The sequence below is a fragment of the Aureobasidium namibiae genome (genome assembly GCF_000721765.1).
Source record: "Aureobasidium namibiae CBS 147.97 unplaced genomic scaffold scaffold_6, whole genome shotgun sequence".
NCBI lineage: Eukaryota > Fungi > Ascomycota > Dothideomycetes > Dothideales > Saccotheciaceae > Aureobasidium > Aureobasidium namibiae.
In genome coordinates, this window is record NW_013581203.1 from 77,118 (window position 1) to 91,407 (window position 14,290).

A 14,290-nucleotide genomic window follows, 5' to 3' on the forward strand; every position below is an offset into this window, starting at 1 on the left:
GCAGAAAGATATGAACCTGGAAAAAGTAAAAAGTTGGTTTAGCAAAACAGACCTGCGTAGCACAGGAGAAGTCGGGCAGGCACACGCTAGATATATACCAGGAGGAAGAGCAAACGAAAAGAATGAAAGGGCCTCTACTGATCCAGGCGCGGTCTTGGCCACTCGAAGTGCAAGGATTTCGCTCGTAAGAACGCTACTTGGGGCAAAAGAACCCACTCAAACCCAGATCTGGATACTTGGTTCGCTAGCCTATTAGCCTCTCTGGGGGATGAATGTTTTACCGAAGCGCGCTGAAGCCAAACTGCTTCATGGCGGTTTTGGTCGGAGGATTCGACTTGTCACGCCGAGCATTGGCTGTTATCAGAAGGCCGTGATAAGCCAGAGGAAACCCTTACCTCATGAGGCCTCTACTGATATCTGCTTCATGTTCATCAGGCCGAAGATGCAGCAGTACTCAACGACTTCTCTGTTCGCCGCAGTGGAGTGGATCTCACACGGCTGGTGGAAATAAGGTGCTTCACCCAACACGCCCTGCGAATACAATCTTGGACGCTAAGCTCGGAAAGGGCGTACCGTTTATCTCAGTCGTGTGCGACATCACGGGAGGCGCTGCAAATACCGCACGGCCACATCCACGTATGTCACTGCAGTCTCCGACCGCGACATCTGCAGCACACGCGATCCTACAACCTTGCCAGCTTTTAAGGCCTGCTTGGGATTTGCGCTGCAAGAGGCAACAAGATCCAGCGCCGACTTGTCTCTCGGTATCTCCACGTGAGCAACAAATGCGGGGCTCCATAGCTGCTACGCCTTGGAGTGGGCGCCTTGGCTCAACACTTTGACGTCGGCGGCTGCCGTCAAACTTGCCGGGGGACAGGCTACGAGTACTCTAGGGCGGCTGCCCGTTGACATGAATGAACCGCTCCCCCACGGAGACCTCCGACGCAGACGTTTCAATTGGCCAGTGGTGCGAGGTTGAATGACCGATTGAACGACATGGATGCTTGCAGATCGTGGAAACAAAGACACCTGGAGCGGTCGATATGGCAAGAGAAATTGCGAAAATTTGCTTCGAGCCTCGAACGTGTCAGGGAAAAACCCCGGCCGTGTACAATAGCGTTGCCCCTCGATGCCCCAGATCCACCGCGATTCATTCACTCGTGCGACAAGGCGACAAGATCAAGGGCGAACGTCTCACAATTCCAACCCAACGCGACTCGACTCTGACGTCGCGACGAAGCCGTGTCGCTACGAGAACCAAGAAAGCCGTCGCCAACAGTCGCGTCCGAGCACTTTTCAAACACGACCAACGGCAGACCATCAAAGCCACTTCCAAGCATCTTTTACGATGTTGATGCACTCGAAGCGACTCTCATCAAATCCTGTAATTCCATGACTAACTCATCGCTTACCACAGTGTGTATGTTCTCGCAATAGCGAGTCGCACGTGTTGTCAATCATCTCGGACATGCATCCATGAACATCGAGATGATCGCGTCGAGATCTGCGGTTATCAGTACTTGGTACAGCCGGAAGCTGGATCCTACTCACCCTACTGATGTCTTTACTCTTTGTTTTTTTTTTGCGCTTTGGATGTGCCGGGGTCTCTTTGTCTGATGGCGACTTTGCTTCGCTCGTTGTGATCTCGACTGACCCGCGGTCAACCGCTTGACAAGTCATCTGAATACGAGATTGCTTTCTCGACGCGAGAACTCAGTCTTTCGTGGTCTCACTCATGTTATATCTGTTCTTGAAGCGCATGCTGTACCAAACGCATATCAACGAGCTGGTTTGCTCAACTGAGTTGACATGCGAAAGCCTTCATGAAATCAACCCAAGCGACTGAGAAGGACGCGAACAAGACGGGCTTCGCATGCAAGACTCCTGCAGATATCAACACTGGGGGAGATACCCGTAGCAAGGACGACGTGGAGACTAGATTCTCACCCTGACACCATTCTTGCATGAACAGCTTCGAACCTTGAACCCAGATGCTTCATGTGCATGAGTCCGAGATCCGGACTTTGCTTGGAGAACACCTTTCGAACAAGACTTATCATGGCCAGACTGTAAAAGGAACTGGATCTGATGACCCAATTAGCAAGCTCCCAAGGCACGACGACAGCTATGCAGGAATCTATTACGAAACGAATATCGCTTGTGGATATATCAGCTTCACCTACACGTCGCGTTACGTGGACATACTTCATGGCACCACCTTGGCTCGATAAGACACCAAGCTATCGATCCCATATTCAGCTAGGCAGGGGGCGTGACATCCTCCAATGCCGGAGGAGGACGTGGAGAGTTGCGTCGGTCTAGAGCTTGTGAGGTAGTGATCAGGCTAAGAAGAGACCGCAGCGGCTCCTGCAAGCGACATGGTCCACTGACATGCATCTGTTGCCTCGATAGCGATCCTGCGGATACGAAATCAGGTTCGGTAACGATTGACCTTGCGACGACTGCTAACGAAATGTGGCTGGTATGCTCTGATTGGGATGCAGCACTCTCCTGCGGCAGTGCTCTGCTCCCCCTTCTCGGAGATCAAACAGCGGCTCACAATGCGGAATCCCCCACCTTGTGGAAGACGCTGTGGGCTGAGCTGTCTCTTGTGGAACAACGGTATTTGCACTCCTTGCAACAACATTCGAATCCTTTCACTCGCCAATCTCTTGGATATCCCCCAACCATGTATGCGGCAACCTCGAAGTACCACCAAGCGCGGAGAGTCTGACTGAGAACACCATATTCGGCAGCATCTGGCTGTCAAAGTGGATTTGTCACTAGGCCGTGGCTTTTGACTTGCGATAGAGATCCCCTAGAGCACTATTCAATGATATCCTGCCAGAACAACCCGAAAAGGTGAGTTTTTGCGAGCTGGGTCGCCAAAGGCGTACCTGCATGTCACAGAAGCTCCAAAGCGGAGTCTTAAGAGTCCAAAACAAACATGCAGTTTGGGGTTCGACAATACAAAACACTCAAACGTGTTGTATGCACATCAGTCTGATGTTTCTCGTACCTTTGGCGTGTTCGGAGATGGTTCGGGCGAAGTGTCCATCTTCCCGCATTACCTGACCGTAAACGGAAATGTCTTGCCTGTGATATCAATTGTATGAAGTTGATTACTCGACAGAAGACACGACCGCCACCTGAGATGCTGCAAGGCGAACGTCAGCGTCTAAGTTGACAATACTTGTGGCTATGGCGCGGTCGAGTCTGATCTCTTTGCCCTTACTTTGATATTTTGGTTTGTCCGGCCACGCGCAGCACACGTGACGAGGCTGGAGGCAGCAAATTATTTGCATGGCACGACCGGCATGAACGGCTCGAGCGACAGGAAATACTCAGATGGGTTTCGAGACGGATGGTTTGACCTTTACGGGTTCTCTTTGCCCGACCGAGAATCACACTGATTGCAACTTTGTCGTCCTGAACAGCCATTGGACGATACCTGCTACGTAACATGCCTCTGGTCTCATCTGAAAGCTGCTTCTTGAAGTGCTTGAGCGCGATAGAGAACTTCCGTTCGCCAAGTGTCAAAGTCGCTTGCCACCTCAAGCCATAATATCAGTGACTGTCTCGAGGCTCTGTCAACAACTGCAACGACACACTCTGTTTCTCCATGTTGCCGTAACTATGGCTAGACTAGAGCAGTGACTGACATCCAGTAGGTCCAGAGCTCGAGCTCGTCAAGGCTGTCCTGTTTTCCTTCGTCGCTCCCCCTTAGTGCCCCTTCCTCGCCAGGCTCAAGACCGAAGGCCCTCTTCAATTCAATCAAAAGCAGCAGGAACAACCTCCTCCTCCGTCCTCATCGACAAAGACTCCAAGTATCCTACAACACCTTCTCTGGAAGCCATTTATCAGAACCTCGTCAAGTTTTCTAATCGTTCCGGTACCCTTAGCTCCCCCAAGCAATGTCGTCGAGCCTGTTGAGCCGCAAGAGTTCATATAAGAGCATCTAAGGAGAGACGAAAAACAGAAAAGTCGCACACAAAGGCCTATCATACCCATGTCAACTCGTTCGAATGATGATGCAGAAAAAGACCACAAATACCAAACAATGAAGGGGACATCATTAGTCCATGGCTATGGAAGTACGACCACGATACTTTTGCATGCTTTCCGCTTCTCTTACAAAGCCAAGCCATTGCCTATTGATCTCAGATGCAGAAGCAGTTGCTCTGTACACGCTATGCTCAAGCTTCAGGTATACCAATTGTTCCTTTGCTTCAACCTCTATGTTTGCGGAACAATTTCGGGTTTCCTCTCGGGAGATACTGGTCATAAGTACAGAGAGGTAGTCATGCTCCTCAGACAGAGTTCTTGCTCGGTATATCTACACGCTCTGCCAAAACTTCTCTCATCCTCTCTCACACACCTCGTCCTTCCTGTATCAGAAACAATGCCACTGCTACACCCCAAGGGCAATAGAAAGAGTCTCGCCAAAAAGGTTGTTGCATGTTCAACAGCACCACTCACTCAAGCTTCATATGGGATCATCAAATTCGTGCCAAAACTCGCACTCATAGCCACCACACTCCAGCCTTCATTCTTCTGGTACCAAAAAGCGATGTCACAACGAGCAAAAGAAGGGGTCTCGCCGGGAATCGAACCCGGGACCACTCGCAACATAGACTTAGAGTTTTCAAGAATGACTTGACGCCAATCTCCCTAAGCGAGTATCATACCGCTAGACCACGAGACCTGACAGCGATTGCTGATTGGTTGATGAAGAACTGCTTCGCTGCTTGCATATACATCGCAGTTCCAACCACGAGGAGAAGAGAGGTGAGTATGCTTGTCGAGTCGATGTCGGTAGACGATACGACATAGCAGAAACAGAGTATCTGAAGGCCGTGGTATACATTGATATCATTTCCGAGGTTGTATGAGCACAATAAGCTTCGTTTGACTCCGACACGTTGTATCCATGAGATTGAAATACAGATTGCACTGGTCAATGACCGTCTTTTGAGATTTGTCAAGTTCGAAACACAAATACAGCCATACCATCCACAATACTGCCACTACATCTCCGCCACTCATACACAAGCCAGAGGGTACATATGAATTGATTCTTGGATACCCAGCACAGTGACAAGAGAAAGTGCCGAGTCGCAGCGAAGCAAACAAGAAAAAAAGTTCCGGAACTTGTTGACGCAGGTAAGACCCTGCTCCAGCTGCAGACCTGCGGAGTATCTTCGGCAAACACAATCTCAAGCTTTTGAGGTCCTTCTGCCGTTCCCGGTTCTCACAAACGTTGTGTCAAGCGACTTCAATTCGCAAGCATAAAATTGGACAGGCATTGATCAGAAATCTATATAGACTCTCCCTCTCACAGCTGCGAAACTATACATGGTGATATCGCATCACATCGATAGAGATCTACAGAAGAAAGGCCGAAGTAGGTATCTCTCGGTGGACTCTATCGCTTTCTCCAGAGCCTTTGTGCATCTGCATCGCATCAAAAGCTAGCTTTCGAAAGAGATACCTATGGCGAAGACGAATGTCAAACATTATCATCTTGTCCCAGGGTAACGGGAGGTGATCTACAAGTCATAGAAATGCACAGTAGTCTTGACCGATCATCACAGATTCGGAGAAGAAGGTCGAGACAGCATCTCTCAATGGCTTCCGCCTCCATCTCGAAATCTTTGTGCACTTTTATTGGTCCTAATAATGCACGCTGGCACCCGGAAGGAGAGTTCCCTCTGTTTGATAGGAAGATAAATATAATTGCCTACGAGTAGAAGCCAGTCAAGACTTAACTCGTCACCTTTCGCTCGTAAAACACTATGTATGCCATCTCATTCTGCAAGCGATCCCTCTCACTCAGCCTCTCAGGATCAAAGTCACCAACCCACGTATCATTGAATTGTCTCCAACAACCTCTGGGTCGATCCTTGGCAAGACATGTATAATGACCAGACGTCAACGTGGTACCAATATGTCTCATGACGGCATACGCATCATAAAGATATGGTGGCTGCATCGTCGGATCAGGCTTCATGGCATCGGCACCATATTGTTTTGCAATGAGATGAGCATCTTTTTCGGACGGCGAGGGCAGCATGTATGGCGACATGTCCAGATTCTTGAGGGGAAAGCCAATCGGTGTACGGACCTTGCGGGCAGATTCGCCTCTGCCGGCGCTGAATCGTTTGAAGTGGACGACGAGGAACTGGGGTGCGCGGGTGATTGTAATCTCCTTTGTGGCTTCGCGTTCGCGGTTGCAGCGTGGGCATTTCCAGACTTCATCACCAGATAGTCTTTCTTCTGCGCAGTATGACCTCAGGCAATCTTGGATACTGGCAGAACCAGAACGTGGAATCTCAACCGAGATGCTGTAGAATGCTTCATAAGTGGTGGACGTGAAATGACAGGTCGTGCATCGTAGGCGAGAGGCGTGTTGACCGCCAAAGAGTTGTGTGAGATAAGATTGCTCGCGATGCGTATATCTGCCCCATTCGGTCCGACAAACTATCGGCTTGGGCATCTTTTCGCGTGTGGCTTCTTGATCTGCTGTCAGTGCCTTGAGTGGTGTCTTTGCCCAGTTCTTGTTCAGATCTTCATGTAGACAATCTACCAAGAAATCGAAGAACTCTTTTGCATCTTGTTGACGATCAATGCCCCACTCGCTGTTGAGACGAGCACAGAACGAACGTAATGTGCTTGGGCGGATTGCCTCGACATCTCCTTTCCAGATGCTTCTGATCAAGTTTGCGTACAGCTCAGGTAACACACCCTTGCTGCCCTTCCAGTTGTCTCGCTGCACCAACGTCTTGAATCTGTCGTCCAGGAAAAATAGTGTTAGAGGGGTAGTCGCTGAAAGAGCTTGGATCGTTGCGTTCATGTAACAGGTAACGCCAAAGTTGACGAGACCGGTTCGTGGTAGTCGTAGATTGGATGGAAGGTACTTCGGAGGCACGTATGGTGCGAGGTCCGTGGATGTGGAGCCGGTGCTTTGAGCTGATACAGCACGGTGATCACTAACACCGCTATACGACACACGAGCTGCGGCAGGAACTGGCCTTGACGGTATCGAAGGCATGGCGGATTTTGGAGGAGGTGTCGGGTATGATGGTGCTTGCTGCGGTCGTGCTGGTAGTAACGATGCGGGATGTTGTTGGACTCCGTATCGTTGCTCGAGAGTGCCGGCTTCTGGGAATCTACGATTAAACTCCTCAATAGCCTGATACGATGGTGTGCCATTCTCAGACTGCCACGGCTCGTCTCCCTCGTCAAGTGAAGGTTTTCGTTCAACAACCACGCTCTCAACACGAGCTCTCTCATGCCATTTCCTCTCTTCTTCGGCATCGAGCGGGTTGTAATCTCGTAGTCGCTTTTTGGGGACATACAACCTCGACTCTTTGCTAGCCACGGGCACCCGTCTGATTGGACGGCCAGACTTTTGCTGTGCGACAGTATTTGTTCTTTTCAGTGCTTGGTCACCAACCAAGTCTGCCCAGCCTTCGATACCACCCATCAACAAGATTGGGGGTCGTTGTAGAGGCTTTTCCGAGTTGAACTCGTAGAGTGCGTCGTACAAGTACTTCAGGTATCTTTCTCTTTCTGACGCCGGACGATGGATAAAACTCTCGGATGAGATGTCGTGATCGTAGTAAACAACGATATCGTACTTGTGGCGGTTGTAGAACATGAGTTGCTCGGCATCTGGCGACAGAATGAGAGCGTCCTCGAGTTGTTCGGCAGACATGTTGGGCTCGAGCGCAGCGGGTTCGATGCAGATAATAGACTGAGCGTATATATGGCCTTCGTCAAAGTCCTGTCGATTTCGAACATCGATCAACAAGACGCTGTGCATTTTCAGATAGTCGTAGAGGCGCTCAGGACCGATGCGTAATTCCGTTGGACGATGTACAGATTTTCTTCGAGGCGGGCCTGCTGGAGGCCGGTCTTGTGACATGCGAGGAAAATAGCCTGGTGATTCTTCTCCATCATTTCCTGGTGCGTAAGAAGAGGCGACTGAAGCGACTGAGTTGTTCCTTCCACCGGATCCAACCATACTACGAGCAGTGGTCCTCGGAGGATCGATATGGCTTGGTGTGTTCATGTTGCGTGCTGGACTATAGGTAGGAGCAGGAGCCGTTGGCAAGGCATCGGTGACAGACGTGTCGAGAGTCATGCGGTTGGCGAAGGGGTGGCCTGAGGCACCATTGGGCATCTGGCGTGGACCAACAGGCCTGATGGAGGAGCCATTTGCGAAGGAGGAGTTGGCGAAGTCGAGCGAGGAGCGGTTACTGTAGGAGGTGGGCGAAGTGATGGAGCCATTGCTGGAAGTCAGGGATGCACGAGAGTCGAGCCGCCTGCTCGCGAGAGGAGTGTCGACGGAAGCGGGTTGCATGCGCAGTTTAGCGAAGCGATCGGCGAGGGCGGCATTGGCATTGGTAGCGGGAGTATGAGAGGATTGGACAGAGGAGCGGCGAACGGGTAGGTCGGAGGCTTTGGGGGTAGCATTCCGGCGGTTGTCGTTGATGATGATTTCCTTGATCTTGTCGAAGCGATCGGCAAGTTGGCTAATCTTGCGGAGGATGGACTGGTGCTGGTTGAACTGAGAGCCTCGCCGGCTGCTCAAGACAGGGTACTGCTCATGTTGCGGGACGATGGCGACGGCAATCTCAAAGGCTCTCAGGTATTCGACATAGGCAAGATCGGGACGGCGGTACTCGACAAGACTTTCGGCTTGTTTGACGGCGGTCGCGGCTTCGGCCAGCAGGTGATTGAGAGACTGGTTCTTGTCGACGGAACTGATCTTTGCCTTGTCTTTCAAGTCGTCGATGTGCGGGAATGGCTTATTCGGAGTAGAGGCGGAGCTGAAGTCGGGGACGGCCATGTCGGTGGAAGAGTCGGGGTAGGGCGGGCTCATGACTGAGTCGGACGGGGCGAGACGGGGTCGGGCATATCGCGAGGGGACACGTCGGCAGGGAGGCGCAGGTGAGAGTAAAAGCTCCAAAGTTAGGCAGGCGCGGGTTGCACGGCGGTGGTGGATGATGAAGCCGGTGGACGCATTTCCCCAGAGAGAAGGCGCGGCCGTGACGTTCTTGGTGGGTCCCTTGGTCGCGCCTTCCCCAAGCTGAAGCACTCGCCGTTAGGCACCACCAGAAGCTCCAATACATCGAACCAACCACACCTCCCGACTTTCTCACCACTCCCGGATTGCGCCCGACTACTCTCGACACACAGCAATCAGCCGCATAGCACATTCCCGAGAGATTCTGCAGCAACATGGCGTCGTGGTTCGGTGCCGGCACGTCGGCCATGGACGAACAGGTCGAGCGAGCAACCTCAAGCAGCTTAGAGGACATTGCCCTCAATCTGGAAATCACAGACCTGATCCGAAGCAAGACCATCCCGCCCAAGGAGGCAATGCGCTCGCTCAAGAGGAGGATTGCCAACAAGAACCCAAACATCCAACTGGCCGCCCTGAACCTGACCGACACCTGTGTCAAGAACGGCGGAGAGCACTTCATCCAAGAGATCGCCTCGCGCGAGTTCATGGACAACCTCGTCTCCTTCCTCAACACTCCGCTGAACGATGAGGTCAAGACGAGGATCCTTGATCTGATCCAGTCTTGGGCTACTGCCGCTACCGGCCGCTCCTCTCTCGGCTACATTGACGAAACATACCGCTCCTTGCAAAGAGAAGGCTTCCGCTTTCCTCCCAAGACCGACGTTGCTGCAACCATGTTCGACAGCAGTGCTGTATGTTCTACCCTCTCTTTATCAAAACACCCTGCTAACACTGTTTCAAGCCACCCGAGTGGGCCGACTCGGACGTCTGTATGCGCTGCCGAGAACGCTTCACCTTTACCAACCGTAAGCACCACTGTCGAAACTGCGGAAACGTCTTCTGTGGTCAATGTTCGGCCAAGTCGATACCCCTCCCCCACCTCGGCATCCTGCAACCCGTTCGCGTCGACGATGGATGCTACGCCAGGCTTACCGAGAAGTCACGCGGTACTCCCGTACCTTCCCACATCAGCGCCATGAAGCCTCCAACTTCTGGGCGTATGCAGGCCCGCGATCCCCGTGTTGCTGAAGACTCGTTCGACGCCGACTTGAAGCGAGCACTCGAAATGAGCTTGGAGGAATCAAAGGGCCACGCTGGCGCAGGATACGTGCCACAATCACAAATGACGACGCCCAAGCCAGTTCAGAAGGCACCGACCCCAAAGAAAGACGAGGAAGACGACCCGGAACTGGCAGCTGCAATTGCTGCATCTCTGGCAGACATGGAGGAGCAAAAGAAGAAACATACGGCCAGCTTCAAGCAACAACACCAAGGATCTAGCACACCCAGCGTCTACGCACCCAAGCCCAACAACGAGCTCACACCTGTTGAAGCCGAGAACATTAACCTTTTCGCTACTTTGGTTGATCGCCTGCAACACCAGCCACCAGGCGCTATCCTGCGTGAACCTCAACTCCAAGAGTTGTACGAAAGCATCGGTTCGTTGAGGCCAAAGCTGGCAAGGACATACGGAGAGACGATGAGCAAGCACGACACACTTCTTGACCTGCACTCCAAATTGGCGACTGTTGTGAGATACTACGACCGTATGCTTGAGGAGCGTCTGTCCAACACATACAACCAGTCTCGTTACGGGGCCCCTCGACCCCAGTCTGGCATGTATCCATCCCTGTCCGCCGGTGTTGGAGCACCGCCGAGTGCTCCCATGGGTGGTGTTGAGAGCTACTACAACAGTTCAGCCCCAGCCATGGATGCTCACGCCTACAACCAGAGTCCTTATCCTACCTTCAACCAGCATCAGCAATATGCCCAACAGCCGTACCCTCAGCAGGCTCCTCCCGAGGCTGCTTACCAACAACAATACTCTCAATACCCGCCCCACCAACAAGCCCCCAGCACTCCTCATTTGCAACGACAACAATCATACTCGCAACAACCTCAACAATACGCTCCTCCTCAACAGCAAAACCCTGTTTCTCCCTCTGATCACCAGCAATCTTACTCTGAGCCTTCTGCTCCTCAACCTGTGAGCCCAGAGTCGTATTCTCAGCCCGCCCAACAGCATCAACAACCCCCACCTCAATACCAACAGCCTTATCAGCAACAAGCGCCACCTCAGCAGCACCAACAATATTCGCAACCTCCGCAACAATCTCAGCAGCAGCAGCAGTGGCCTCAGGCACCTTCCACGCATAATGGTTATGGTCAAGAGAGTTTCCCTCAAGCACCTCAGAACGTCCCTGTCCAGCCAAAGGTTGAAGAAAGCCTGATTGAGTTGTAGGAGAGGCAATGAATAGCATAGCTCTGTATTGTTTCATTTGCCGTTGTAGGATAGATACCCCGACCAATCCAAAAACCTTCATTGTTCTTGAATCACTTTCATTCGACAAGCTTGAGATCATCATAGTGCAGCGGTGGGTATGCACAAAATCTCTTTGAATCGAGACCATGTTCTTGAGAAGATCTTGTCCTCGGAGAAGATTCGTGATCATCAAGAATTGGATAGCCTAATGCGTTCTCAAGTAGAAATTGCTCAATACTGGCAGATCCGATTTTATCAAATTAACGTTTCGATGTTCTCGTAGTGCTGTTGAGGACTATAGAGATGCACAATAGCTTGCGAAACACGAGTGCGGCCACGGAAACATCTAAAGGAGTCTCTCTTCGTTGTCATCACTCGGTTGTGGAAAGCACTGTGCATTTCTATAGGGGAGCAGATTTGCATGATGTGCATCAAAGAAGTCAAGAGTCTGTTGTCGGTCATCGCAAGAGCACGTTATGGCTTTGAAGAAGGTCCTGGGTTCAATTCCTCGTAGCGTTTACGGATTCCCTTGAGGGTCCTGACGTCTACGTAGCCTTCAGGCATCGCTAGGTTCCAACCGCGCTCTGCGTAATGTTTGTTGCAAAGAAACTCGCTCGGATCTGATATTGATTGCCACTAATCAGATATGCTGTTAGTACCCCTTCTGTTTGTAACGGGTTAAAGCACCGGTGATGAGACGTTGAAATACTCACCGCCGACTTCATATAGCGTTGCATGCCACAACACGCATAGAACTGATAAGTTCTCTCGTGTTGCTGAACTGGACAGTGGGTTTTCCTGGGTAGCTTTTCACGGGCCCAAGCGCTCCTCTCAACGTCCACACCAAAACACCAGCTGAAAATGAGCCTGGTCCTGACAAGTATTTCTTCATGTTTGTGAGCATGGTAATGAGCTAAGGCGCGGGTTCCAGACTTTGATCGGACCTCGACATCCTTGAACCGTATTCTGTGGTGGTGGTGGTAACGTAATTCTTCCTGTTTCGCACGAAGCAATTCGGGCTCAGCACGTAGTTTGGCCCAGACTTCCTTATTGATTCTGGACCGCGCGGCCTTGAACGTTTCATACAGCTCAGGGTAGGTTTTCAGTTTTTGATAGAAGGCTCTGTAGGGACTCTGTCCGTCCGAATTTGCTTGACTTTTGAAGCAAGAGTGAGCAAATGACCGAAAAGGTTGTGGAATCCATTGTGATTTTGTCCGAGGGGTCATCGATGAGCAGATAGTCGACAGCATGGCCCTTGTTGGCGCGAGTGTACGCTAGATGTGAATTAGTGTCATGGAGAATAAAAGAATAATTGCGAGACGGCCTCGCGCTGCCAAGATGACGTGTCGGTCGGATCGGGGCTTGGCAAGTGGCAGGCCGACGTCAACGAACTCTCGACGAGCAGGCGACGATTGAGGGACAGCAACACATTTCCATCTAGAGCAGCGCAATCATGTCGGAAGGTCTCTTTTTCAACGTCACCACCGGCTACATTGAGGGTGTTGTGCGCGGCTACAGGAACACGCTGTTGACTGGTCAACAATACAGCAACCTGGCACAATGCGAGACGATTGATGGTACTCCCTCCGCCGCGTCGCCCTACTCGACAATGACCCACTGCTGACCAACGACTAGATGTGAAGCTGCAACTAGGCCCGGCATATGGCGACTTCCTCGCTGACCTCCCTCCGAACCCTTCAACGAGCGCTCTTGCCGACAAATTACTGGACAAGCTCGTCTCAGAGTTCCGCTACGTTCAGGCCAACGCTACCGGTGCCTTGGCCAAGTTCATGGACTTCTTGACCTACGGATACATGATCGATAATGTCGCCCTTCTTATCACCGGAACCCTTCACGAAAGAGACACGCGCGAATTGCTCGACAGATGCCACCCCCTTGGCTGGTTCGAGACCATGCCCGCCCTTTGCGTCGCCACAAACATCGAAGAGCTGTACAACAGTGTTCTTATCGAGACTCCCCTCGCTCCTTACTTCAAGGGTTCGCTGAGCCACCAAGATCTGGACGAACTGAACATTGAAATCATCCGCAACACTTTGTACAAGAACTACCTCGAGGACTTCCACAACTGGGTCAACACTCACTCCGGCGTTGCCGGCACTCCCACAGCCGAAGTCATGACCGAGATTCTCGAGTTCGAGGCTGACCGCAGAAGCATCAACATCACACTCAACTCATTCGGCACCGATCTTTCAAAGGCCGACAGACAAAAGTTGTACCCTGGTTTCGGAAGGCTGCATCCCGAGGGAACATTGATGTTGTCAAGAGCAGATGATCCCGAGGCTGTCAGAATTGCTGTCGATGGTGTATCCGACTACCGTGCTTTCTTCGACCAGACTGGCATGGGCTCAGGCTCCAACGTTGGCAACATGGCTGGTGGTTCGGACGAGGGCAAGAGTTTGGAAGATTTGTTCTACCAAAAGGAGATGGAGTTGTCGAAGCTCGCTTTCACCCGGCAATTCACCTTCTCAGTCGTCTACTCGTGGGTGAAGCTGAGGGAGCAAGTAAGTTGTCTTCTGCCAACCTTCATAAATCATACTAACAGCACCACAGGAAATCCGCAACATCACTTGGATATCAGAGTGCATCGCCCAGAACCAGAAGGACAGGATCGGCAACTACATCAGCGTCTTCTAAGTTGCTCTGTACAATGCCCTTCCTCATTCTTTATTCCTCACCCGGCGTTCATACCCATATGTTAGCGTAAGATTTTGTTGATATTGATTGTTTTTCCCGTTTGGTGGACACCTTTTAGACCCTGTTTCAAGTACAAAATGCGTCGAAATTGAATTGCATGACACATATCACTTCTCAACGCTTGAAAGAGACTACTAGACATTGTCACATGGTGAGAAATCAACTGTATTTGTTCCAGATGTGCTAAATACTGTACTTGTAGTCGTAATCGCCAGCACAGGGTTCGCTACCCGCTCTCACACCAACAATCAAGCGGAGCTGAAGCTATCAGAATGCTCAGA

The 14,290-nt window shown here is 51.4% G+C and overlaps 4 protein-coding genes across 4 annotated transcripts; 2 read left to right on the plus strand and 2 right to left on the minus strand.

The window, feature by feature from the left end:
- Positions 1-5,764: 5,764 nt before the first annotated feature.
- M436DRAFT_43415 (cysteine proteinase) lies at positions 5,765-8,854 on the minus strand (the record flags this gene model as incomplete). Its single annotated transcript, XM_013572936.1, has 1 exon — positions 5,765-8,854. One exon carries the CDS (start codon positions 8,852-8,854, stop codon positions 5,765-5,767), a length of 3,090 nt encoding a protein of 1,029 aa, XP_013428390.1.
- A 392-nt stretch (positions 8,855-9,246) lies between these two features.
- Positions 9,247-11,273, plus strand: M436DRAFT_71660 (ubiquitin binding protein; the record flags this gene model as incomplete). Its single annotated transcript, XM_013573227.1, has 2 exons — positions 9,247-9,723; positions 9,774-11,273. 2 exons carry the CDS (start codon positions 9,247-9,249, stop codon positions 11,271-11,273), a joined length of 1,977 nt encoding a protein of 658 aa, XP_013428681.1.
- A 495-nt stretch (positions 11,274-11,768) lies between these two features.
- Positions 11,769-12,520, minus strand: M436DRAFT_43569 (uncharacterized protein; the record flags this gene model as incomplete). Its single annotated transcript, XM_013572970.1, has 2 exons — positions 11,769-11,930; positions 12,008-12,520. The coding sequence occupies 2 exons, from the start codon at positions 12,518-12,520 to the stop codon at positions 11,769-11,771; spliced, it is 675 nt and encodes a 224-aa protein (XP_013428424.1).
- Positions 12,521-12,747: 227 nt separating this feature from the next.
- M436DRAFT_62611 (ATPase, V0 complex, subunit D) lies at positions 12,748-13,949 on the plus strand (the record flags this gene model as incomplete). The annotated part of the gene is made up of 3 exons (XM_013573165.1): positions 12,748-12,871; positions 12,930-13,816; positions 13,866-13,949. The coding sequence occupies 3 exons, from the start codon at positions 12,748-12,750 to the stop codon at positions 13,947-13,949; spliced, it is 1,095 nt and encodes a 364-aa protein (XP_013428619.1).
- Positions 13,950-14,290: the final 341 nt, after the last annotated feature.